The following is a 27,964-nucleotide window of genomic DNA, read 5'->3' on the forward strand; positions in this document are numbered from 1 at the left end:
CGCTCTCCAGCGTCCCATCCATTGGTCAAAGCCTTAAGGGAGGCGTTCTAAACCGGTGGAGCTGGGCGGGGCCAACGAGGAGGAGCCATTTTGTGATTGGCCCTGGCAGGGAGGCGGAGAGGTGCGAAGGGCAGATTAAAGGAGGAGCGGAGAGACCTGCAGTTGAGATGAGCTTGCGGGGTTTTGCCTCCAAGACGCTTCTTTGTGGCTTCTTGGTAGGGCGCGGCCTGACAAAAGTGATGGTAAGTTGCCAGCGGGAGTGGACGGCCTGCCGAGGACGCTCTAGTCCGTGGCGGTGTTCTCTATGGCCGGACCATAGAGCGCTCGCTTGAAGGACTACCTTGGGTCCCCTTGGAGGGTGTGTATAATGTAATTTTTTTAGAGCCCCTCGGTGGATTTTCTGCTTAATCTCTTTGAGATCGTCGCTTTTGTAACTTCTCTTCCAACGGGCATAATTTCCCCAAAACATTGGGAGGCTGGAGGCCGGTAAAATGGTATATGGATGTAGGGGTGTGTGTTGTTGCCCTGAGGAAATGTGATTTTTATTGATTTTTGTTTCAATGGGATGGTTTGGGGATTGTTTTTATTGTTTGGCTGAATGGCTGAGGTGTTTGTTACACAAGAGTGGTCATATAAGTCCTGCAAACAAGATATATTTCATTGCAGCTAGAGTCTTCTTTGCAAGGGACTTAAAACTTCATTTCTAAGAACTCTTCGAAAATTGGTCAGAAACCAGTTTTTTTCCCCCGATAATACTTTGGATGGGCAGGTAGCCCTCGAGGTACTACCACAAGGAAACCCAAATTTTCTGTGGTTAATGGAGACATTTGTTAAATGACTGTTGCCCTATTTTACGACCTTTGGTGGTGGGGGTACCCAGTTGTTAAGTAGTAGATGCTTGGAACAAACATCCAGCAGACGTGGTTGGTAAATCCACAGGAGCTGGATTTAAACATGCCTGGGATAAACATACTGTATATCCATCCTAAGATAAAATAAAGGAAATAGTATAAGGGCAGACTAGATGGACCATGAGGTCTTTTTCTGCCCTCAATCTTCTTCTATGTTTCTGTGCTTCTAAGTGAACCACTGCAGTTGATAATAAATAGCAATGGCATTTAGACTAATAATAATAATAATGATAATAATAATAATAATAATAATAATTTATATTTGTATGCTGCCTCTCTCCAAAGACTCGCTCACAACAGCAATACAAAATACAAATCCAATGATTAAAAAGCAAAACAGTTAAAAACCCTTGATTGAAAAACAATCATACAACCCAAACAAACCATACATAAAACGGAGAGGCTGAGGGGAATCAATTTCCCCATGCCTGGTGGCAAAGGTGGGATTTTAGGAGTTTGCGAAAGGCAAGGAGGGTGAGGGCAGTCCTAATCTCCGGGGGGGGGGGGGGGGAGTTGATTCCAGAGAGTCAGGGTCGCCACTATATACCACTTCATAGTGCTTTTATAGCCCACTCTAAGCGGTTTACAGAATCAGCCTCTTGCCCCCAAGAATCTGGGGCCTCATTTTTACCCACCTCTGGAGGAGGGAAGGCTGAATCAACCTTGAGCCAGTGGTGAGATTTGAACTGCTGAACTACAGCTAGCAGTTAAGTTAGGAACACGGTTGTTAAAGTGAATCTGGTTTCCCCATTGACTTTTGCTTGCCCGACAGTCACAAAAAGGGGGCACGTGACTTTGGGACCCAGCAATGTTGGTTCAAGCATCTGAATGACTATGGGAAGTGTGAAAAATGGCCATGTCGCTTTTTTTCAATGTTGCTGTAACCTTGGTCACCAAATGAACCAAAGGGCTCATTATGTGGGCTTCAGGGTTATTGTTTTTGTAGTGTTGCTGGCCTGTCCCAACTGGGGTAGAGCAATGCTTTTAGGGTGTACATTTTATTGTGGTATTGAACAGGGGTCTCCAACCTTGGCAACTTTTAAAAGTTGTGGACAAAGCTGGCTGAGAGAATTCTGGGAGTTGAAGTCCACAAGTCTTTTTAAAAAAAATCTTTGTTGAATATTTGCATTTAAAACAACAGAAACAAAGACAAAAATCCCCATACAAACAAAAACATAAGTCCACAAGTCTTAAAGTTGCCAAGGTTGGAGAGCCCTAGTATAGAATGATCATGAAACAGAAAGCTACCACTTCACAGAGCAGGTGGTTGTCATTTTAAATGATGGCTTGGGATGCCTCTCAGAGATAAAATTATAATCTTAATTGTTTAGCTTAATCTAAGGTTATTGGAACTACTTAGAGAATGGTTCTTAGATGAAAAAACAGCTGCGGCTGAGAGCTGCATAAAGCCCTTGGGGTAGATAGAATAAGGTAAATTACATGTGTGCAAAATGCATTTAAAGTTGTTTTGGCAGGTTGGTTTTTAAATTTAAGTTAGGGATGAGGGTCAAACCGAGGGGATCTACTGAGCCTCTACACCAGTGCTAGGGGAACAATTTTCTTTTTAATGGGGGCAGTTGGAACCTTCTTTAAACCAAGTTAATGGCCTTTTTGGCTTCCTCTGCATGAGTACGGTAGGAGTTCACTTTTTGAATAGTAAGAATTATATATCATTGATGGGGGCATCAGGATTTTAGAGATGCTTAGGTGGGACATGGCCAAATAAAGGTTGGGAACCAGTGCTCTGCACAGTGTCCCATAACAGTCTCTCTTTCACGCTTTTATATTTATAAAACAATTTTTCAACTCTGCAACTTATCCAAATAACCTGGGAGAGTCCCTCAGAGTGGAGCAGTTATAGAAATTCTCGGAAATAGAAATAAAAGGCTATAGATTAAAACTGAATGTCCCAAAGGTGTATTTTCCAAAAGACAAGGGGACTTTCTTTTCATTTCCTTGAAAATATTTTGTTTCTTGTTCAAGAGATTCTGAAGGCATTGAGAAGTGAAATGTTTTCAAGGAAAAAAGCAGAACAAAACCCAAAGAAAGCCCAGTTACCTTTTGGGTCAACTATGACCCAAATGATTGAAAATTTCCACAGATGATTTTAAAGCAGAAGTACAAAAATACAAAGAACTAGATGATTCAGTCCTCATTGCTTTGCCCTCTGATGCTAGTTAGATAAATTAGGACTTCACAACTTTGCTGAAGCATATTAGGACCCTACAAACTCATAGGTGGGGATATTCTGCCATAGGACTGTAGTGCCTACTGTTTAAAGTAGACCAAACTCTAGTTTTCTGGTTCTTTTACTAGAATGAATTTTACGCTTCTGAATTTGGAAGTGCAGGCCGAGCTAGTTACCCTATCATGCCTATTACATATGCCATATGGCTACAAGTTGATAAGAATCTGTTTTGAAACTTCACTGAGCTGGAAGCAAAATTTAATGTTGCTTCGGTCGTCAAAAGCAAGCCATCATTTACTCATGGCTGCCTTTTGTGAAAAATTATATCTGCAGCTCAGGGTTGAACTGTGGGGTCCTTAATTACTCTCTGAGTTGGTGCTTTGCCTGCAGACGTTTCATTACCAAACTAGGCAACATCATCAGTTTTAGTAGGGAGTAAGGTTTGCTCTCAATTTATGTTGTAGTGCTTGCCCTGTCAGTATTTATTAGTTCCCCAACTAGTTAACAGCATTGGTGCAAGTGAGAGGAGGGGGGGGATTTGTTCCCTGTTTATATACAGTAGTCTGCCCATGTTGGTGATAGTGGGGGAGATTTATCCTTGGTTGGAGAAGGTAAAAAAGAAATATTACCTTGCCTTTCTATTCAAGAGATCCTTAAAAAATGCCATTCAAGAGATCCTTAAAAAAAAAAAGCCCTGAGGAGAAGAAAAAGTCTCCAGAGCAAAAATCCCAGATAAACAGGGTTTAATACCAAATAAACAATCAAGTAGAAGACAACAACTTAATGAGCAAAGCTCCAAGGAACCCACCAAGGATTAAACACAATTAAGTTGTTGCTCTGCTCCACCTTAAGTAAACATTAGAACTACACAAAAGCAGCTCTTTGCATCAGGATTATATCCTCCGCCCCATGGGGTGGATATGGGAACAGATTGTAGTTCTGCCAAAAGTTGCCATGTAGGCCAATGACTGAAGAGTTTGCAGCCTCAATGCATTTAGGGATGTGAGGTTGCAGGGTTGGTCGAAGAAGGGAAAAGGCTCAGCAATGTTTTTGCCAAGATTAAAGCAAAGACATTTTCCAGGAATATTTCTAGTCTTCCTTTTGATGTTTAACATGAAGCTCTGAGTTAATTTGTAAACATTAACCGTAATTGGGACTTTAGGTTTTACCCTCAGGTACAGCAAATTATTATTATTAATATTATTAAATTTTTTCATATTATGACCCTCCTTCAAGCTGGGGAAGATCCCAGCATTTCCAAATAGGACAAATTAAGAGCCATTTGGCTTTAAAAAAAATTGCTTTGTATGGCAGCTTGTTAGACGTGAGTCCAGATGGCCTTCAACTTTATTCAGTAGTTCTCAACTTTTCTAATGCCACAACCCTTAATACAGTTCCTCATGTTGTGGTGACCCCCAACCATAAGTCTAGCGCTAATTCTCCCAACAGAGCTTTAAGCTGATTGGCAAGAAGGTCAGAGGGACACCCCCACTGTAAAAGCCTGATTGGTCAGATTGTAAAAATATATTTCAAGATGCCAGAATAGAAGCTTTAATTTCTAAAACCATGGGAACTTTGTCTTTTCCCTTGGTCTTAGGCGACCATTGTGAAACGGTCATTCGACCCCCCCCCAAAGGGGTCCTGACCCCCAGGTTGAGAACCACTGACCTACAACCATTTTGTTTAGTGATGATTTCAACCGCAGAGGGGGGAAAGGCCATTGAAGCATCCCATAGTCTCAGGATCAAAATTAGGATGCTGGACCACTGGTGTGTATTTATTTGCAGTGACGTGGGATCCCGTGATCTACTTTTGCCACCTCCTGATGAGCAAACGTCAATGGGGAAGCCGGATTCACTTAACAAATATGTGAATTACTTAACAACTATGGCAAGAAAGATTGTAAAATGGGGCAAAATTCAATTAACTGTCTCACCTAGGCAACAGATATATTTTATTTATTTATTCATTCGTTCATTTATTTATTTATTTATTGATTTGTATGCCGCCCCTCTCCGCAGACTCGGGGCGACTAACAACAGTGATAAAAAAACAGCATGTAACAATCCAATATCAAACAAATAAAAAAAACCTTTTTATAAAACCAAACATACATACAAACCTATTTATTTATTTATTTATTTATTTATTTAATTTGTATGCCGCCCCTCTCCGTAGACTCGGGGCGGCTCACAGCAGTGATAGAAACAATGTACAATACAAATCTAATAATACGAAGTTAAAAAGCCATAATTTAAAAAACATGCACACAACACACCATACATAAATTATATAGGCCTGGGGAAGATATTTCAATTCCTCCATGCCTGACGGCAGAGGTGGGTTTTTAAAAGTTTACGAAAGGCATGGAGGGTGGGGGCAATTCTGATCTCTGGGGAGAGTTGGTTCCAGAGAACCGGGGCCGCCACAGAGAAGGCTCTTCCCTTGGGAACCGCCAAATGACATTGTTTAGTCGACGGGACCCGGAGAAGGCCAACTCTGTGGGATCTAATTGGTCGCTGGGATTCGTGTGGCAGGAGGCGGTCCCGGAGATATTCTGGTCTGGTGCCATGAAGGGCTTTATAGGTCATAACCAACACTTTGAATTGTGACCGGAAACTGATCGGCACCAAAAGCAGACTGTGGAGTGTTGGTGTAACATGGGCATATTTGGGAAAGCCCATGATTGCTCTCGCAGCTGCATTCTGCACGATCTGAAGTTTCCGAACACTTTTCAAAGGTAGCCCCATGTATTGGGTTCAATTGTGTCATAGGTTGAGGACTACCTTTACTGCCAGCAGAGTACAATATCTGGCCCTTCTGCTTCTCTTGGTCAGTTGATGGTTTTGCTAAGTTAAGATTATCAAAGCTTTTCTGAGCTCTTCTTATTGTTCAAAGCATCCGAGCGCTTCTGAATTTGTTTCCAGGGAAAAACAAAAAACTTTCTTTAAAAGTCTCAGAAAAATAAAAGCACCTTTTGGATGAGAAATACATGCGTGTACAGTACTCCCTTGCTATTTCACGGCTCATCTTTCACGGATTCGCTATTTCACGAGTTTTTAAAGGGGGCTTAAATCCATTAAATTTTTTTAAACCATTAAAAATTCATAAAATTCTTCTACAGTAGTACTGTACTGTATTAAAGAAACTGGTAGGATATCACATGTAGTTCCAGCTGAGAAACATTATAGAATGATTGTTTAATGCAAAGGGTGGGCTTTAAAAATCCAAATACTCATTAAATACATAAAAAAAATATCTTTCCTTTACACGGAAATTTGTTTTTCATGGGTGGTCTTGGAAAGCATCCCCCGCAAAAAATGAGGGATCGCTCTGTATTCATTTCACCACCACCCCGCTCCTCTTATCTATTTGCTTCTGGGTGAAGATCAAGGCTGGTTTTTGTTCTGTCTGGGTCACTCCGGAAGCCAATACCAACTCAAAAAGAGAAGTCAGACACACCGATAAAAGGCAAAGGCAGTTTATAAAATTCAAGAAAAACACAGGTAACAGAAAATGTCCTTACAAACAGGAAAACGCTGTATCTTCAAATATATCCACGAAGACAAAAGTCCATGCAGCAATACAGGATTCTTGCTGCCAAGACCAGGCTGTAGATAGCAGACCTACACCTCCCACGGGTCTTCCAAACTGCTGGGCCACAAGCCAGGAACAGAGACGCCAAGAAACAAGACAGGATAACGCAACTCCAAACTGATAACACTCCACATGGCTTCAAGGGCTTGCCTGCCTTTTAAACCCTGCTAAGGAGGACCATACCCAAGCCCAGCTGTTCCTAATTCAGTGCTGATAATAGTTCTTTAATTGCTCCTTTCTTTGATCTGACCGTCTCTGTCAATGACGGCTTGTACTTCATCACCTAATGACTCCAAGCTACTGGCTGGGGAGAGGCCCCCCACCGGGCTCTCATGCTGTTCTCCTTCATCCCATTCCTGACTTTCCTCTCCCCGTCCGACTGTTCAGCCCCCTCCTCTTGGCTGTCATCCTCCTCCGGGCATGGAGCCAGCAGAGACACAGCCGGTCCCTGAGCAGCCTCAGGCTGAACCACAACAGTTTTGATGAAAGGTTGAATGTGGGGTAGCAAACTCATCGACTTCTCCCTGGCTCCTTTGCCTGCAATGCAGAAATGCAATTCAAAAAGGGTCATTTTTCAACCTTCGAATGGGAAGAGCTGAAAAAAAAAATCACCGGTGCCAGGACTTTGGTCTTTGTTGACCCTGGTTTATCGGGGATTGATAAATTTGCCCTATAAACATGAAATCCAAAGTCTCCCTTCTGGTGCAATTCATTGTTCTCTGTCCCCTTTGTGCTGCCAATTGCATCATAAATCTGGAGGCTTGTGAAAAGGATTTGCGGTTGCAGGGAATATGACTCCGCAATGTCTCAGCTCATGTGATTATGGTGATTGTGAGGATTAGAGATTAGAGGAAAGGGGGGGAAAGGGAATTAATGTATGTCTTGTTAGGATCAGGTAGTGGAGCCCAAACTGTAGGAAATCCTGAGTAAGAATTTTTTTTTTAAATGGCATCAGTATTTTCCTTATTCCTAGTCAAAACGTTTTGTGTGCTTTGCACACAACGTAGATTTCTGGTCTTAAGTCTCTCCTGCCATGGCCCAGGGGGAAAAAAACCAAGTAGTCCTCAACGTACGACCAAATCCAGCCCCAAAATATATGTGGATAAGTGAGTCCATTGTTAAGTGAGTTTTGCCCCATTACAACGTTTTTTGCCACCGTTGTTATGTGAATCTGGTTTCTCCATTGACTTTGCCTGAAAGAAGGTCGGAAAAGATGATCACATGATGACCAACCACCCCCACCCTCGGACACTGCAAATGACCGTCATAAAATAAGAATCGGTTGCCAAGCATCTGGATTTTGATCATGTGACCACCAGGATGCCATAAAAACCTAAGAACATGAGAAAAGCCATGCTGAATCGGGCCAAAGCCTATCGAGTCCAGCATTCTATGTTCCACAGTGGCCCACCAATTGTCCATGGGGATCTTGAGCAGAAGAAGGCAAAACCCTCCCTTTCCCTTGACCCCCAACAAATGGGACCCAAGGGTACCCTGCCCGCCTCAACCAACATGGAGGCGGCACATGGACACCCGTTTCAATAACCACCGATACACTTGGCATCCATGAATCTGTCTAATCCTGCCTTGAAGCTATACAGACTGACTGCTGTCACAACCTCTTCTGTACATGAATTCCATCAACCAAGGACCCTCTGGGTAAAGAAGTACAGTAGTACCTCGTGATACGAACCCCTTGTCATACGAACTTTCCGAGATACGAACCTGGGGTTCGGAATTTTTTTGCATCTTCTTACGAACTTTTTCCGCCTTACGAACCCACCCGAATGCCGAACCTGGAAGTTCGGGTTCGGGGGGCCGCCGAGAAGCCCTACCACCCAGCTGTCGCCTTTTGAAATAGCCGGGGGGCTTCTCGGCGTTCTCCCAAACCCAAACTTTTGCTGAACTTCCGGGCTTGGCGTTCGGGAGAATGCCGAGAAGCCCCCCGGCTATTTCAAAAGGTGACAGCCAGGCGGCAGGGCTTCTTGGCGGCCACCCGAACCCGAACTTTTGCTGAACCTCCGGATTTGGCTTTCGGGAGAACGCTGAGAAGTGCTCGGCTGTTTCAAAAGGTGACAGCCAGGTGGCAGCGCCCATCGGAGCGCCGTTTTTGCGGTTCTTTTTCTTGCACACATTAATTGATTTTACATTGTTTCCTATGGGAAACATTGTTTCGTCTTACGAACTTTTCGCCTTACAAACCTCCTCTGGGAACCAATTAAGTTCGTAAGACGAGGTATTACTGTATTTCCTTTTATTTGTCCTTGCTTTGTTACCTATGAGCTTTAGGGAGGGGCCCCTCGTCCTAGTATTGTGTGATAGAGAAAATAATTTTTCTCTATCAATCTTTTCTATCCCCTGCATGATTTTATACATTTCAATCAAGTCACCCCTTAAACGCCGTCTTTCAAGGCTGAAGAGACCAAGGCATTGCAAGATGCCGCAGTGCGAAAAGCAGCCCTAATTTCACTTTTTTCAGGACTGTTGAACCCTAGCTGCAAACAGTTACTAAATGAACTCTTGTAAGTCAAGGACTACTTGTATTTATTTTTATTTATTTTATTTATTATTTAGATTTGTATGCCGCCCCTCTCCTCAGACTCGGGGCGGCTCACAACAGAATAAAACAATTTATAACAAATCCAAATATAATTTAAGATATTTTTAAAAAACCGGTTTGATTTAAAAAAAACCATTTACTAAACAAACATACATACAAACATACCATGCATAAATTGTATATGCCCGGGGGAGATGTCTCAGTTCCCCCATGCCTGACGACAAAGGTGGGTTTTAAGGAGCTTACCAAAGGCAAGGAGAGTAGGGACAGTTCTAATCTCTGGGGGGAGTTGGTTCCAGAGAGTCGGGGCCGCCACAGAGAAGGCTCTTCCCCTGGGGCCCGCCAACCGACATTGTTTAGGTTCAAAATGGATGCTTTGTTTAGCAGCCAATACTAGATAAAATCCTGGCCAGGAGGGGGTTGTAGGAGGAGAGCTGGGTCTTAGTGCGGCAGGCCAAAATTCCTTGGCAAGAAAGGTTTTATTTTATTTTATTTTAATTTATCCCTTCCATCCAAAGGGCTTTTATAGGATGCCCATACTGACTTCATCAAACAAGTGGCTTAACAGATGTTCCATTTAAATTAGCCGGAAGGGAAGGAAAGAAAGAAGAGGGTGTTGTAAGCACACAGAGGTTTGTTATGTGGGAGGCAGATACCAAGCACCTTATTGATTCGCAACTCAATCTGCATTAAAATCTTGTTATGCTTGTTGAGCCCATCTGAGGAAACCTGGTTAGTTCACTGCCGCCTTTCTCAACTCGATCAGTTTTGAAAGTCTCTGGACTTTGGCTGCCAGAATTTCCCAGTCAGAGCATTGAAGGGGACACATCTTAAACTGGCTGAAGTTATATATTTATTTATTATTAATCATTAATTTATGAGCCGCCCTTTTCCTCACGGACTCAGGGCGGTTCACAAAAATAAAAATAGATAAAATGACAATAAGTACTATGAAAACATTAAAAATACTTAAAAAACCCCAACCCAATAAAAACAGACAATACAGTGTTCCCTCGATTTTCGCGGGAGATGCGTTCTGAGACTGCCCGCGAAAGTCGAATTTCCGCGAAGTAGAGATGCGGAAGTAAATACACTATTTTTGGCTATGAACAGTATCCCAAGGCTTCCCTTAACACTTTAAACCCCTAAATTACCATTTCCCATTCCCTTAGCAACCATTTAGATTATTACTCACCATGTTTATTTATATTAAAGTTTATTTAAAAAATGTTTTTTAAAGGCAGATTAAAGTTTGGCAATGACATATGACATCATCAGGTGGGAAAAACCGTGGTATAGGGGGAAAAAACGGTAAAGTATTTTTTAATTAATATTTTTGAAAAACCATGGTATAGACGTTCCGCGAAGTTCGAACCCGCGAAAATCGAGGGAACACTGTAATTCCTTTTTCATACAAGTGGCTGGGACAGCTCACGGTCCCTAGGCTTGCCGGTATAGATGTGTTTTTAATGCCTTTCGAAAGGCAAGCAGAGTGAGGGGCGGTGTGGATCTCCTTGGGGGAATTGGTTCCAGAGGGCTGGGGCCACCACAGAGGAGGCTCTCCCCAGTGTACTTGCTAGTCGGCATTGTTTGGCCAACAGGGCCCAGAGGAGGCCAACTCTGTGCTACCTAACCGGTTGTGAAACCTTGGCTAAGCTACAAGGAGTCCTTGACTTGCCGCAACGGGGACAAGGATTTCTGTTGCTGCTAAGCAGAGTTATTGAGTTGTATTCTATTCTTTTACAATGCTTTTATTGTTAGGCAAATCCCTGCAGACTTTAAGTGTCTCATACGGTCAGGAAGCAAATCCTGCCTCCCCGAATTTGACTTTGCTCATCGGAAGCCATTTTTGCAGCTTTTCTTGCCACGGTTGTTAAGTGAATCCACTGCTCTTGTTAAGTTAACCGTGACAAGACAGGTTGTAAAATGGGGCAAAACACATGTCGCAACTGTCTTGCTTAGCAGTGGATTCCATTGGGCACATTATTTGAGGACTACAGTGTTCCCTCGATTTTCGCGGGTTCAAACTTCGCGGAACATCTATACCACGGTTTTTCAAAAATATTAATTAAAAAATACTTCGTGGTTTTTTCTCCTATACCACGGTTTTTCCCGGCCGATGACGTCATATGTCATCGCCAAACTTTCATCTGCCTTTAATAAATATTTTTAAAATAAACTTTAATAAATAAACAGGGTGAGTAATAATCTAAATGGTTGCTAAGGGAATGGGAAATTGCAATTTAGGGGTTTAAAGTGTTATGGGAAGGCTTGGGATACTGTTCATAGCCAAAAATAGTGTATTTATTTCCTCATCTCTACTTTGCGGAAATTCGACTTTCGCGGGCAGTCTCGGAACACATCCCCCGCGAAAATCGAGGGACCACTGTATCTGTATTAATTATCTGTATTTAAAAGTTACTCGTTATATGTATCCTCACTGCATCTATATACTGTGTTTTTTAGAGTATAAGACACCTTAGTTTTGGGGGAGGAAAATAGGGGGGGAAATCTATGTATCAGGTATTCATCTGGCTCGGGTCCTTAGTCTGGTCAGCTTCAGCACATTAATTTATGTCTTGATTAGGGCTGAAAAAATCTTTTACAGAGGTAGTAGGAATGAAAACAAGCTTGCAAACCAGAACCTCATTAGGGCTGGGGAAAAAAAAGCTTTTTTAAGCTGGAAACAAAGGTGTGTATAACACTCTGAAAAATAGGGCACCTTCTCTGTTTTTCCCATCTCTCCAGCCCCCCAGCCTCAATCCAGTGTACAGTGTTCCCTCGATTTTCGCGGGTTCGAACTTCGCGGACAGTCTATATACCACGGTTTTTCAAAAATATTAATTAAAAAATACTTTGCGGGTTTTTCCCCCTATACCACGGTTTTTCCCACCCGATGACATCATATGTCATCGCCAAACTTTCGTCTGCCTTTAATAAATATTTTTTAAAAAATAAACTTTAATAAATAAACATGGTGAATAATAGTCTGAATGGTTGCTAAGGGAATGGGAAATTTGCAATTTAGGGGTTTAAAGTGTTAAGGGATGGCTTGTGATACTGTTCATAGCCAAAAATAGTGTATTTACTTCCGCATCTCTACTTTGCGGAAATTCGACTTTCGCGGGCGGTCTCGGAACGCATCCCCCGCGAAAAGCGAGGGAACACTGTAAACCCTACATGATATTAGCTCTTCCAGGCCACTGAATGACCTGTAGCCCTGGAAAGCCCATGGCTTTTAATAAAATTTGCTGAGGCATGAAAGCTCTCCTTAATGACATGACTCAGTCCGTCTTAATTTCTGAAACTGGATACATCCTCATTATTTATAAAAGCTGGTGCTGCGTCTGGCACACCTTATAATGGTGCCAAATGGTTGGCTTGAACACGCAGGAAGGGTTTCTATGACCTCACCACCCAAATTTTGCCCCGATCACAGCATCCCATCCAGTTATAACGTGTTATATATGTTATAATTTAACTTGATCTCTTGGTACGTCATCCTTCGTGAAGCGTGCAAAGCATTGTCTGTATTTCCTGCGTCGGATAAGGAGAATGCATCTTTCTCCTTCTGTCCTGGCCACTTTTTACAGAGGCACGATTTAGAGCATTTTTTACAAACTGCATTACGGTTTGGTTTGGTGGCAGCAGTGCCTCAGATAGAAAGCCCATACAGAAAGTGGTGAGGACAGTAGAGAAGATTATAGGTAGCTCACTTACTGTTATTCAGGATGCTGCTTATAAGTGCTATGCACTTACAGCTCAAAGCATTGTTAGAGGCCTCACACACCCACTTTATGGTCTGTTTCTGTTGTGCCCCCTCTGGGAGGAGGTTCAAAAAATTTCTCGCAGGACCACCTGATTCTGTAACAGTTTTGTTCCCTAGGTCAGTGATTTTCAACCTTTTTTGAGCCGCAGCACGTTTTTACATTTACAAAATCCTGGGGCACACCACCAACCAAAATGACACAAAATGACACTCTAACACAGTACATATTATACATAGACATAACCAGCTCAGACTGAGGCTTCATCTAGTGGTGGCACCATTTACCTCCAGTCCTGACCAGGATTAGAAATCGGGACCATGGGGAGGAGTAGCAGCTTCAACTACTCGCCGCGGCCACACAATGACAAGTGCGTGGCAGCCTGAGCGGGGGCCCTCCTGGGTGTGGATGAAAGGCGGCCTGCTATTGGTTCATTGCTAGTGGTCAGGATGAATCCAAGAAGGTGATTGGTCAGTGCGCCTCCACTCTTCCTGTCGCTGATAGCTGGAGGGATTGTGAGGGGAATGTTTATGTTTGGATGGAGGTGGCTGGCGGTGGGCCGGATAAATGGCCTCCGCAGGCCGTATCTGGCACACAGGCCGTAGTTTGGGGACCCATGTTTAATTTCCCCACGGCACATTTGACCATGTCTCGCGGCACACTGGTTGAAAAACACTGCTCTAAGTCCTCCGTCTGATAAATTTGCAGGATTCTCTTTCCCCCCCCGCCATGTACTGTGTTTCCCCGAAAATAAGACCCTGTCTTATCGTATTTTTTTGAACCCTGAAATAAATGTTTGGTGAGGTCTGCACACATGTGCAGGGGGGTCTCTGTGTTTTGGGGGGGGGCATTGCATTATGGGTGTGGGCACATGCACCCTTTTAGCACCTGAGCAAAAAAAAAGATTCATCACTAGTTTATAGCTTATACAATATACAAGATGTATATTGTTGCTAGGACAGATCCTGCCCTGTTATCTCTGCAGGCAGATCTTGCTAATGACTCGTGTCAATCTAACAACAGAAGGTAAAACAAAACAGAAGAAAAAACAAAGAATGTAAAGTTTGTTTGATCAAGGTTAAAAAAAGGAACAGTGGTACCTCAGCACTCAAATAGTTTTGAAATTCGTTGAATTGGTATGTAATGCATTTTGATGATAAAATTTTGTCTTAGTAGAAACATAGAAATATAGAAGACTAACGGCAGAAAAAGACCTCATGGTCCATCTAGTCTGCCCTTATACTATTTCCTGTATTTTATCTTACAATGGATATATGTTTATCCCAGGCATGTTTAAATTCAGTTACTGTGGATTTACCAACCACGTCTGCTGGATGTTTGTTCCAAGCATCTACTACTCTTTCAGTCAAATAATATTTTCTCATGTTGCCTTTGATCTTTCCCCCAACTAACTTCAGATTGTGTCCCCTTGTTCTTGTGTTCACTTTCCTATTAAAAACACTTCCCTCCTGGACCTTATTTAACCCTTTAACATTTAAATGTTTCGATCATGTCCCCCCTTTTGCTTCTGTCCTCCAGACTATACAGATTGAGTTCATTAAGTCTTTCCTGATACGTTTAGTACTTGTTTGTTTGCTACTCAATACACAAACTAGAACTTGTTTTTTAAAAAAGGACAAAATTATAAGCGCCACACACTCAGAGAGACACCGAAGGAGAAATTCTCCATGAAATGTACAGGCTGCCCTCAAGGCACAAACGCAACTGAGCCCAGGATTTCCGTTGTTAAACAAGACCGTTGTTAAATGGGATTTGCCCCATTGTTACAAGCTGCCTTGCAACCGTTGTTAATTGAAACTCTGAAGTGTTAAAGTGAATAACAAGGTGGTTTGGGGAATCTGGCTCCCCATTGTCTTTGCTTGCCCAGGAGGTCAGAAAAGGGGATCTCGCGACCCCTGGATACAGCGACCGTCATAAATACGGGCTGGTTGCCAAAAACATCTAAATTTTGATCATGTGATTATGGGGACACTGCCGTGGTCCCTTTTTTTCCAGTGCCTTTGTTAAGTTTGAGCAGTCACTAAACGATTGGTCATAAATCAAGGACTGTGGCCTTGCTTCTTCTAAAAGAGGCAACAGCTCCCCAGCCTGAAGCATTCTTTCTGTTTTTGTTATATAGGCTTAGATTAAAGACTTAAAGACTTCATTAGCATCGCTTCTTGCAATTTATTATTTTTGCTCCGGGGTATTTTCCATCCTTTTTGAGGGATTTCCCCTTACAGAAGTAACGCTTCTCTTATTCTTTCAAATATAACTTTTGTTTCCTCGTCTTCTGTTGACTGGACCAATGAATAACCTCATAGTGAAACTAGCACCAATCCACTTCAAAAGTTTCTCATGTGAAAATAAATTGTCCTTTATGAATCTACTGTACAAAAAAAGCCCTGTGCCTTTAAAGGGGCGGTCTCCAACCTTGGTAACTTTTAAGACTTGGGGACTTCAACTCCCAGAATTCCTCAGCCAGTTTTGGGAGTCAGGAGGGGGCCTGACAAGAAGGGATATACAGTGTTCCCTCAATTTTTATGGGTTCGAACTTCGCGAATAGCCTATACCATGCTTTTAAAAAAAATATTAATTTAAAAATACTTCGTGGTTTTTTTTCTATACCACGGTTTTTCCTGCCTGATGACATCATACGTCATCGCTAAACTAATAATTTTTCCAAATAAATAACAAAAAAAAATAATTATTGTTAATAAATAATTATGTTTATAAATATCAGGATCACTAAGTATCTTATTCAATGGTGAGTTCCAGTAATAATGGTGAGTAAATTATTGTTAAGGGAATGGGAAATGGTAATTTAGGAGTTTAAAGTCTTAAGGGATGGCTTGTGATGCTGTCCATAGCCAAAAATGGTGTATTTACTTCCGCATCTCTACTTCGTGGAAATTCGACTTTTGCGGGTGGTCTCAGAACGCATCCCCCACAAAAATCGAGGGAACACTGTAATCATTTATAATAATAATTTATTAGATTTGTATGCCGTCCCTCTCTGAGGACTCACAAGAAACAATATACAGTGGAACCCCGACATAAGAGCTGCTCTACTTAAGAGCAACTCGAGATAAGAGCTGGGAGGGGAGAGATATTTTTGTTCTACTTACAAGCCCAAATTCGAGATACAAGCGCCAAGGAGCTGTCTCCTGAAGCCAAACGCTAACTTCCGCGTTCGGCTTCAGGAGACAGCTGCGAAGCGGCGCGCGTGTTTTAAAAGGTTGCAGCCGGCCTGGGGGGCTCGGGGGGGTGCTTGCAGCTTTCTTTCTTGCTCTTTTTCTTTCTCTCTTTTACCTTCCCTTCCTCTATTTCTTCTTTTCTTTCTCCTTCCCACCTTCTTCCCTCCCTCCGTCCCTTCACTCATTCCTCTCTTACTCTCCCCTTTCATAAGTTTCCTTGCTTCCTTCCTCTGTTCCTGTCCCTTCCCCCTTTCTTTCTTTCTTTCTTTCTTGCTTTCTTGCTTTCTTGCTTTCTTTCTTGCTCTTTTTCTTTCTCTCTTTTACCTTCCCTTCCTCTATTTCTTCTTTTCTTTCTCCTTCCCACCTTCTTCCCTCCCTCCCTCCCTTCACTCATTCCTCTCTTACTCTCCCCTTTCATAAGTTTCCTTCCTTCCTTCCTCTGTTCCTGTCCCTTCCCTCTTTCCTTCCTTCCTTCCCACCCTCCGTCCATTCATTCACCCATTCCTCTCTTGATCGCTTAAAGCCGGTCCCTGGTGCAAAAAGGGTTGGGGACCTCTGTCCTACAGGATTGGGTGGCAGAGAAGTTGAACATATGTAAATTTAAAAGTTTAAGAAAGTTTACAAGTTAAGTGAAAGAAACTTCATTATTCATTTATATGTACATGTACATTTCTTCATTAAAAACATGTCTTTCTGCATAATTTAGACTAACTTTGTGAGTTTTTTGAGGGCTGGAACCAATTAAAATTATTTACATTAATTCCTATTGGGAAAAGTCATTCGAGATAAGAGCTGCTCGACTTAAGAGCCCAGGTCCGGAACGAATTAAACTCGTATCTCGAGGTACCACTGTATCTACAAATCCAATTTTTAAGAAAAATCAATTTTAAAAACCCCATATAAAACGACCAAACAATCCAGACAAACCATTCATAAATCATAACGGCTAGGGGTTTGTCAATTTCCCCATGCCTGGCGACGTAGATGTGTTTTCAGGAGTTTGCGAAAGGCAAGGAGGGTGGGGGCAGTCCTAATCCCCGGGGGGAGTTGATTCCAGAGGGTTGGGGCCGCCACAGAGAAGGCTCTTCCCCTGGGTCCTGCCAGACGACATTGTTTTGTCGACGGGACCAGGAGAAGGCCAACTCTGTGGGACCTAATCGGTCGCTGGGATTCGTGCGGCAGAAGGCGATCCCGGAGATATTCTGGTCCCATGCCATGTAGGGCTTTAAAGGTCATAACCAACACTTTGAATTGTGACCGGAAACTGATCGGCAACCAATGCAGGCCGTGGAGTGTTGATGAAACATGGGCATACCTAGGGAAGCACATGATTGCTCTCGCGGCCGCATTCTGCACGATCTGAAGTTTCCAAACACTTTTCAGAGGTAGCCCCATGTAGCCCCATGTTCAGCCATGCTCTCGCATTCACCTTGCTCTGATTTTTCCCACCCCTTCCCCTATTATTTCTTCACTGCAGTGTGCTGAGAGGCCCGATTGGCAGAGGGCCAAGTCGATGTATGACTTCTACGCCGTGGACATCGACGGCAACAATGTCCCTCTGGAGAAATACAGGTAAGTGGTTCCCATCTTGTGTTTGATTGCTTTGCTATCTCAAGTTTTTGGGTGGTTTTTTGGTGTTCTTCATTTTTTCAGTGTTTTTAACGGGATACAGCAGATGTATCCAATCTTGGCGATCTTTAGGATGTGTGGACTTCAACTCCCAGAATTCCCCAGACAACATGGCTGGCTGGGGAATTCTGGGAGTTCGAAGTGCAACTGGTCTTAAAAGTGACCAAAGTTGGACACTCCTTATGTACCAATAGTCCTCAACTTTTTGACCATACCTTTCAGGATATGAAAGTGCTTGAGAGAGAGGGAGAAGTGCAGAAGCTGCTGTTTGTTTGTTTGTTTGTTTGTTTGTTTGTTTGTTTGTTTTATTATTATTAATTCAACTTCTGTGCTGCCCAATCCCAAAGGACTCGGGGCAGCTAAAGAAGAAAATAATAAAAAAAAACCCGAAGAAGATTAAAAAGAAGAAAAGAAAAAACCTAAAAAGGGGGACAAAAGAGTTTCAAAATGGAGGCAGCGGCTATCTAGCAATTGGAAAGATCATAGAGAAACTAAAAGGAAGTGGATTTAAAGCCCAGTTTTGAGGACGTTTTTATAATATACTTGGTGGAGATTAAAGTGTTTGGAACACTGTCTCGCTTAATAACGGAAATGTTGAGCTCAGCTGTGGCTGCAAGTCGAGGACCACCTGTGACTGTCTCTTTCTTGTTGTCTCCCCAGGGGCCTGGTCTGCATCGTCACCAACGTGGCGACCCAATGAGGCAAGACTGACGTAAACTACACTCAGCTTGTTGAACTGTACAGTAAATACGCTGAGAGAGGTTTACGCATTCTAGCCTTCCCCTGCAACCAGTTTGGCAAGCAGGTAGGAAACGGGGGGCTGTAATTGTATGGGTGTTAATGTCACAATGATATGATCTTCCTCCTCCTCCTCCTCCTCCCTAATTATCCTCTAAGGCAGGAGTCTCCAAGCTTGGCCACTTTAAGACTTGTGGACTTCATGCCTCTATGTTGGTTGAGGCAGGCAGGATTCCCTTGAGTACCATTTGTTGGGGGTCAGAGGAAAGGGAGGGTCTTGCCTTCTCTTTCTGCTCAAGATCCCCATGGACAATTGGTGGGCCACTATGTGACACAGAATGCTGGACTCGATGGGCTTTGGCCTGATACAGCAGGGCTCTTCTTAGTTCTTAAGTTCTAACTCCCAGAATTCCTCAGCCAGCAAAGCTGGGAGTTGAAGTCCACAAATCTTAAAGTGGCCAAGCTTGGAGACACCTGCTCTAAGGAAAGCCACCATAACATGGTGGGGAAAGTGATGGACTAGGGCAGGTGTAAGCAAAATTGGCTCTTCTATGACTTGTGGACTTCAACTCCCAGAATTCCTGAGCCAATTTGCTAGCTCAGAAATTCTGGGAGTTGAAGTCCACATGTCATAGAAGAGCCTACTTTACCCAGGTGCTAGTCTTCCTTAGCCCTGGAAGCTGATCGGCTGAATTTGGGCCAGTCTGTCCATCCCAGCCAAAAAGCCCATCAGGCACGGAGCAGAAGGGACTGGAAAAAGGAGTGGGAGACCCAGCTTCTATCCCCCACAGCCATTGGTTGAATTTGGGTTCATCCCTCCCTCTCCGCCCAAGAGCCAATCAAGAATAATGTGGAAGGGTTGGATAAGGTGTGGGGAGACCCCTTCAGTTGCAGAAGCTCATTGGTTGACTTTGGACCAGTCTCTTCCTCCCATTCCAACAGCCAATAGGGAGTAGGGAAGGGGCTGGATTAAGGCTGGGGAGACTGCAATATGTAAATATCTTAACGAAAGGGAGAATAAAGAAGTACTATTGAGGGAGGAGACAGGGTTAGAGAAAATAATAAGAGAAAAAAGTGAGGGGATAAAGGCGCAAGCAACCAATATATATAAATTGCTAGTGCAGTCAGACGGGGACACGATTGAAGGATTGACTAAATGGTGGCAAAATGAGATACAAGTAGAGGTACAAGAGATGGGAAATATAGTAGAAAATATAAGGAAAATTAAAAATACAACAATCAGGGAAATGAGAAGGAAAATATTACATAAGTATTCTTTTACTCCCGTTCAACTCGCACACTTTCAGCAGAATGTCAGGGGTAATTGTTGGCATGGGTGTCAAGATAAAGGAGTGTTTATGCATATGTTTTGGGAATGCCCGATAGTGCAGGAACTTTGGCAAAAAGTGAAAGAGTATATCAATAGAATGCTAAATATACAACGGACAATCACTAAGGAAATGGCAGTACTAGTTAAAAGCAATGCGATGGGAGAATATAGAGAAATAAAACAAGCAGCAATAGAAAGCGCTCAGTCAGGCAGTCATAGTTTTGGGTTGGAAGGATGCAACAAAATGGACAATGCAAAATTGGTACAGGTACATGGTGGACCATATTCAATTTGAAATTATGGATAAAAGGATAAATTCAGATAATGAAACTGAATTGGGACAACTGATGGGACGGTTGGACAAGGTAAGACGATATATGATGAGCAGAATCCGAGACCAAGCTACAAGAAATAAATTGGAATCACTCTATAATATGTAAATAGATATATTGCTCTTGGGTCAAGTGGACTATATAAGAAACACCCCCGATTTGGTGATGGGGAATGTGTGTGTGTCTGGGTGGTGGGCACATTTCACTATGCACTGTTGTATGTTGTGTGTATATTAAACTTGTTAAAAATTAACAAAAATAATAAATAGATAGATAAATGATAGATAGATAGATAGATAGATAGATAGATAGATAGAGATAGATAGATGATACATAGATAGATAGATAGATAGATAGATGATATATATAGAGAGAGAGATAGATAGATAGATGATAGATAGATAGATAGATAGATAGATAGATAGATAGATAGATAGATATAGATAGATAGATAGATAGATAGATAGATAGATAGATAGATAGATAGATAGATGATACAGAGAGAGAGAGAGAGAGAGAGAGAGATGATACAGAGAGAGAGAGAAAGAGAGGGAGAGAGAGATAGGCAGGCTGGGGAGACGAAAATCCTAGTCTCCAGAGAAGAGGAGGCAGCTGGGGTGACATAATGGGGAAGTTGCTGGACTAGGAGTGGGGAAAATGGCCAAGTATCTTATGACAAGTTGGCCAAAATAATCTTCGAAACCTTCAGTGCATCATGTATCAATACATTCACTGCAAACAATGCAAGAATGCAGTTAAAAACATCTGGATCTTCAGCTTAACCAGACTGAATGCTAAGGACATCTGTTTGAAGATCGCTTTAACTGTCTAAAAACCGTCTGTCTCCCTTTTGTTTTTGTTTTTAATAGGAGCCTGGTACCGATGCAGAAATTAAAGCATTTGCTGAAACATACGGGGTGAAATTTGACATGTATAGCAAGATTGAAGTCAATGGAGATAATGCTCATCCTCTCTGGAAGTGGCTTAAAAACCAGCCCAAAGGCAAAGGCACTCTGGGAAAGTGAGTTCTCTCTGCACTGAAAATTCTCTGAAATGGGCAAAGCTAATATGCCACACACACACTTATTTCATTTATTTTTAATTAAAAGAATAGAATGGAATAATAATAGAATAGAATAATTATAGAATGGAATGAGAATTAGAATAAAATAAGAATCAAATAGAATAGAATAAGAATTAATAGAATCAGAAGTTAAATAGAATCAGAAGTTGAATATGAAAATATGAATTGAATATGAATTGAATTCTTTATTGGCCAAGTGTGATTGGACACACAAGGAATTTGTTTTGGGTGTGTATGCTCTCAGTGTACATAAGGAGAATAAAATACATTCATCAACAATAAAAAGATACAACAGTGATAGTCAAGGTTACTAATAAGCTATCAAATTATACTAGGAAACAAAAACAATATAATTGAAATATAAAATATTATTTTATATTTTATAATTTTTTACATTTTATAAATTTATTTAAATGTATTAAGTAAATTTAGAAAAAATTAAATTTATAAATTATATAATTTTACAATTGAAAGATAAATTTATAATATTATAATTGAAAGATAAAAACTAGTGTCTTTAGAACTCGACCACTTCAATCTGTGTGGACTTCAATTCCCAGAATTGTTGTAATTATTTGAAGTTTAATAATGATATGATACCAACTTCCAAAATTTGCTTTTCCCCCCTTCCCTTATTGCTATTTTTATTATTATTATTATCTCTTTTATTCATTAAACAGGAAAGTCAGTCAACTGAACATTAAAAAAATGTACCACAAACGTTATTAATGTTGTTGTTAGTATGATCCTCATTGTTATTCCTCCTTCCCCCAGTTGGGTGTGTTGGCTTTCAACTCTTAAGAAGTCTCTTATAGGCTGGCATTATGAGGTTCAGCACCAGGACTACTATTGCTTTGTCATACTTTTGCAATGGCATTTTTCTGTGTCATATTCCAACTCTGCTTTCAAAAAGCTAAGCTGCTAGTCCTGATGGTGGCTGGTTTGAAGAAAATACAATAGTTTTTTATTCTGGGAGGAAAAATTGGAACAAATAAATGGGGCAATGTGTTTCTTTGACTCTCACTCCATTTACTGGTGAGAGATACCAGCCACTATTCATCTTGGATTTTAGTATGGTTTAGTATGGTTTAGCACAAGGAGGTTTTGAATAAAACACTAGAAATTGTTCTGCCGGGCTCTCTGGTAGAATCCTCCCAAAAATGCACAGGTACAAATTTCAGACACACACACGTTTGAAAATTCAAAACTGGTCTTTATAATGAAAATGCACTTAAACCAAGCCCTCTTTTGGTATAGCAAAGAGCACTCGTCTCCAAACAAACTGGTAATTTGTACAAGTCCCTTATCAGTTCTGTGATACTTAGCTTGCAGCTGTGAGGCAATTCACAGTCCTTCTTTCACAAAGTGAAACACACTTTGCTCTGGTTTAGTTTCAAAGCAGGGAAAAATCAGCACACAAAAGGTCAAAGTCAGTAAAGCAGGCATGAAACACAAAGATCAGATAATCCTCCACAATGGCCAAACCCACAGGCTGCTATTTATAGCAGCCTCACTAATGACCACAGCCCCCACCCAACCACAGGTGGCCTCATTTTCTTTGATAATAATCTCTCAGTTGTTGTTGCCTATGTATCACTCTCCACATGCGTGGCTGTATCATTAACTCTTGTTCCGAATCCAAGGAGGAGCTAGATAATTGATCTCCTTCTGAGCTGTCTGCCACACTCTCCTCCTCCCTGTCACTCATGTCTTCTTTCTTTCTTTCTTGCTAGTGCCATAAAGTGGAATTTTAGCAAGGTGAGTACCCTCAACATTTTGGATACTCAACAATGTTGGTTTGCAGTGCTGTTGCGATTTTTGTTTTTGTTAAAATTTATTTTATTTATTTATTATTTGGATTTGTATGCCGCCCCTTTCTGAAGACTTGAGGCGGCTCACAACAAGTGAAAAAACAATCCAAAACAATCCAATCCAAAAAGCTGCCTTTTGCTTCCGTTTCCTGGCAAAAATGCTCCCTTCGTGAACTATGGGTTTGCTTTATGACTTCCACGTTCGTTTTACAGCCATCAGTGCCAAGCTCAAGTGGTCGTAAGTCGGGGAGCCACCTGTACACACTGTTGTGGTTGGATTGCAGCCTGGTCCTTTGATAAGAGACTTTGAGCCAGATGAACTGGGTCCGTCTGGGCATGGTCGGCCTGTGTGGCTGTCGGAGGGGCTGGACAGTGAGGAAGAGGGAGAGATAGGGGGGTGAGGGTTCTGCAGAACTTATAGAACCCCCAACTCGGGCTTTGGATGGGTCTGAGGAGAAAGAGGAGGTGAGGGATCCGATCCTGGACGCAAGAGTGAGAAGGATGCAGGGGAGGCAAGAGCAGTTACGCAGACTCAGAAGGAGGACTTGAGCACAGCTGTGCGCAGTCCATAATCCCAAGGTGTATAAAAGGGGAGGAGATTGGGAGGTTCCCATTGCAGAAAATCAACGTTTGATCCTTTGAAGGAAAAGAGCATGTCAAAGAGATTTTGCCCTTCGTACAAACATATCTTTCTGCAATTCTGGACAGTACAATGTTAAGAAGTCTGTGAGTAATTTTGCTTTGGAAACTTTTGTTTTGAAACCTGGCTTATCAGTTCTGCCCCTCGTTTTGAACTTTGGCAGCTGAAGGACATTCCTTTATTCCAATTTCTGTTTTTCAACAAACCTGATTGTACAATAGACTATTTGATTTCAAAACCCTGTGTCCGAACCGTAATTGGAAGTTAATTGCTGCTCGTTTGTGGCATTAGAACACACACAGTCCTGGGTAGCCTGAACCATTTTACAGCATGTTGCTAGGCATCAATCCAGCCCCCGAATTGGACGTGGGGGGGGGGGGGTGTCTTCCGGTCTTTGCAAATCAAGGCTATATCCCCATGAAATTTAGGCCTTCTTAATGGGTCCCCTGGTCCCCTTTTCTCCTTGCAGTTCCTGATCAACAGACAAGGACAGGTGGTCAAGCGCTTCAGTCCCATGGATGACCCATTGGTAAGTTCTGAGTATTATTACGATTGGCTGCACAGTCAGTTAGATGTTTGACCTTTCAGACTGCCCATTGAGTCTCTCTGGCCACAGTGCTGAGTTAGCTGGTTCTCACACCATGCTAAACCCAGCCTGGGCGGGTTGAAAACCATGGTTTATATAGCAGCCTTTCTATAGAGAGAATCTGACCAATCGTTGTCCCAATCCAGATGGAGGCCACTTATTTGGGGAGGGGGCTTGGATGAGGAGGGGGGATATATGGCCTAAAACACCATGCAAATCAAATTAATCGAATAAATACATAATAATAAACAATGGCGCTTCATTCAGTAATGTAAAGCAGCGTTTAGTGCAGTGGTTCTCAACCTTTCTAATGCCGCCACCCCTTAACACAGTTCCTCATGTTGTGGTGACCCCCAACCATAAGTCCTAGTGCCAATTCTCCCAACAGAGCTCGAAGCTGATTGGCAGAAAGGTCACAGGGACCCCCCCCCCACTGTAAACGCCTGATTGGTCGGATGGTAAAAATATGTTCCAAGGTGCCAGAATAGAAGATTTAATTCTTTTCCCTTGGTCTTAGGCGACCCCTGTGAAACAGTTGTTTGACACCCCCCTTCCCCCCAAAAGGATCCCAACCCCCAGGATGAGAACTAGTGGTTTAGTGTGAATGCAAAACAGTGACTGGTGACATGTTAGGAAATTTATTTTACAAAATTTGCGTTGCCGCCTATTCGCACATGACGACTCAAGGCGGCTTACAGGAATATTAAAACCTCATAAGGGGTGACATGAGGGCAGCGACGAAAAATCTTTTGGGTTTAGCATGTCCCCCCAAAAAATAATAATTCAGAAAATGCCTGATTTAACTCTGCTGGCACCTTTCCGCCTCTCTTTTGTAAGAAAGAGGACAATTTTCTCTCACTCTCCTCCCACATCTAGGTCATCCCGCACAATGGCACTCAATGATCGTGCCAAGGCCTGAAGGGACTGTCCTAGGCCTCAACGTAGCTGCTCCCACTCCAACAGGCCACCTTGCATTGTTCCCCAAAGAGTACGAGCCTTGTGGGATGATGGGGTGCAATGCTTCCCAGGCTCTGCCATGCACTACTTATCTTCATAGGATTCTCCAGCACCCCCGATCTGAGGCTGCTCCGGGTTGTATTGAAGCCACTTTGGAGAACGGCCTTGTATGGCCTCCGAAAATTGCAAAAGCACACACCGCTCTTGCACAATTTTTGTAGCCTCTCAGAGGCAGTTCGAGAGCACCGTCTGTCTTTGGCCTCCGGAAGGCTACAAAATGGAACTGGAAAAGGTGCAAAAAATGAAATGGAGCCCCCTCCCTTATGAAACCACGTTGCAACGCCTTGGTCCCTTCAGCCTTGAAAGACGGCGTTTAAGGGATGGTGTCAGGCCTGAGTCTTCATGTGGAGTTTAGAGAGTTCAGCCTGACACAACCCAAGGGGGGGGGGGATGGGAGGGGTAGTGAGTAGTTAAGAGGGGAAAGATTCCAAAACTTCCTTTCTCCAAGCCAAGGCCACCGTTTGTTCTGCCTCAACTGAAGAGGAGGCTGATAAGCTCCTGCACACAGACTGGCTCTCGTGATGAACTTGTGGGTGTGGGGGGTGTAAGAGGAACTTTATCCTTAGTGGGATTCTGGGAAGTACTCAGAATCGGAATGACAATGGCGTAGCTAACATAGCTCTGTTAATAAATCAAGCTGTGATTGAGAGAAATGGACTGGGACTTGGTTTATTTCTCAGATGCTATTTAGAACGCTGACAGATGGCTTGATCGAAGTGCATAAAATCCTGCATGGGATAGAAAAGGTGGATAGAGAAAAATTCTTTTCTCTATCACACAGTACTAGGACAAGGGGGCCCTCCCTGAAGCTCATAGGTAAGAAAGTGAGGACAAATCAAGGGAAATATTTCTTCACCCAGAGGGTCCTTGGTTGATGGAGTTCACTTCCAGAAGAGGCTGTGACAGCTGTCAGCTTTGGTAGCTTCAAGGCAGGATTAGACAGATTCATGGATGCCAAGTGTATCGGTGGTTATTGAAATGGATGTCCATGTGCCACCTCTAGGTTGGATGAGGCAGGCAGGGTTCCCTTAAGTACCATTTGTTGAGGGTCAAGGGAAAGGGAGGGTCTTGCCTTCTCCTTCTGCTCAAGATCCCCGAGGACAATCAGTGGGCACCTGTGTGACACAGAATGCTGGACTCGATGGGCTTTGGCCTGATTCAACATGGCTAAAGAGGTTCTTATGTTCTCCGAAGCTTCCTAAAATCACAAGAAGGGCCCCGTGGCTTTGGAGAATAAGTGTTGAGTGCTGGTGAATGCTCACGTGTGCACCAGAAACATTGCAGCCTGTCATATGTGGTTTATTCCCCGTTTGAGCAAGAAGCTTCATCAAGAACCGATGAAGCTTCCTGGGTGAGAAGGCAAAGGTTGGGGGAGAGGGGGGCACAACATAGGCTGGTTGCCTTTTGAAAAAACGCTTTTGAGACAATTCTGACCCGGATGACAGAGTCCTCCATAGACGGTGGGACAGGGTTGCCATCACCGAATTAGGGTGTAATTCTGGCCAGATGCAGCCATCTCTCTCGCACACAGCCCTGTTGTTTTCTCTTTCTCTCTGCAGACGATGGAAAGGGACCTGCTCCGTTTCCTGTAAGGCCTGCCGGCCTCTTGCCACCCCTGGCTGTGCTCCGCCGGTGTTCCTCTAGTTTGCCTGTGAATTTTGCCTGGATGACGGTCTGCCTCCAAGCCTATTTGGTGAGGCGGGTCTGAGAGATTTGGCACAAGTTCACACAGTAGTCTAGCTGGGATGCCTGTGTTTGCACCCCAGGGTCCATCTTCCATCTTTGAACAAATAAATTTGTTTGTTTCTTTTGTTTTCAGTTGATTAAGTGTCTCTTGAAGTTTTTTGTGTGTGTAAGAGCTCTCTATTAGGGTTGGGCTGAGGGAGCTTTTTTTTTTGGGGGGGGGGGAGACAGCCATTTTAGAAGTGCAAAGCTACCTGAGCTTTGCAGGTAAGGCAGACCTGTGCTATCGGGATGGGAAGTGGAAGTTAACTTCATTTGTTAGCCTTGGGAGAATTGGGGCCACTTCAGGCTTAAAATACAGTGGTACCTCTACCTAAGAATGCCTCTACTTACAAACTTTTCTAGATAAAAACCGAGTGTTCAAGATTTTTTTGCCTCTTCTCAAGAACCATTTTCCACTTACGAACCTGAGCCTCTGAAACTGTAACTGGAAAAGGCAGGGAGAAGCCTCCGTGGGGCCTCTCTAGCAATCTCCTGGGAGGAAACATGGCCAGAAAAGGCAGGGAGAAGCCTCTGTGGGGCCTCTCTAGGAATCTCCTGGGAGGAAACAGGGACAGAAAGGCAGGGAGAAGCCTCTGTGGGGCCTCTCTCGGAATCTCCTAGGAGGAAACAGGGACAGAAAAGGAAGAGAAAAGCCTCCGTGGGGCCAGAAAAGACAGGGTGAAGCCTCCGTGGGGCCTATTTAGGAAGAGAAAAGCCTCCGTGGGGCCTATTTAGGAAGAGAAAAGCCGCCTATTAAGGAAGAGAGAAGCCTCCGTGGGGCCTATTTAGGAATCTCCTAGGAGGAAACAGGGACAGAAAAGGCAGGGAGAAGCCTCCGTGGGGCCTCTCTAG

General features: G+C 43.0%; 1 protein-coding gene across 1 annotated transcript; it reads left to right on the forward strand.

Annotated features, from left to right (window-relative positions):
• Positions 1-107: 107 nt before the first annotated feature.
• On the forward strand, positions 108-27,210 carry GPX4 (glutathione peroxidase 4). Its single transcript, XM_070745021.1, has 7 exons — positions 108-242; positions 17,698-17,792; positions 18,510-18,654; positions 21,119-21,270; positions 23,067-23,091; positions 24,254-24,313; positions 26,947-27,210. The coding sequence occupies exons 1-7, from the start codon at positions 168-170 to the stop codon at positions 26,977-26,979; spliced, it is 585 nt and encodes a 194-aa protein (XP_070601122.1). The 5' UTR covers positions 108-167; the 3' UTR covers positions 26,980-27,210.
• Positions 27,211-27,964: the final 754 nt, after the last annotated feature.

This window comes from Erythrolamprus reginae, chromosome 1, assembly GCF_031021105.1.
Source record: "Erythrolamprus reginae isolate rEryReg1 chromosome 1, rEryReg1.hap1, whole genome shotgun sequence".
Classification (NCBI taxonomy): Eukaryota; Metazoa; Chordata; class Lepidosauria; order Squamata; family Dipsadidae; genus Erythrolamprus; species Erythrolamprus reginae.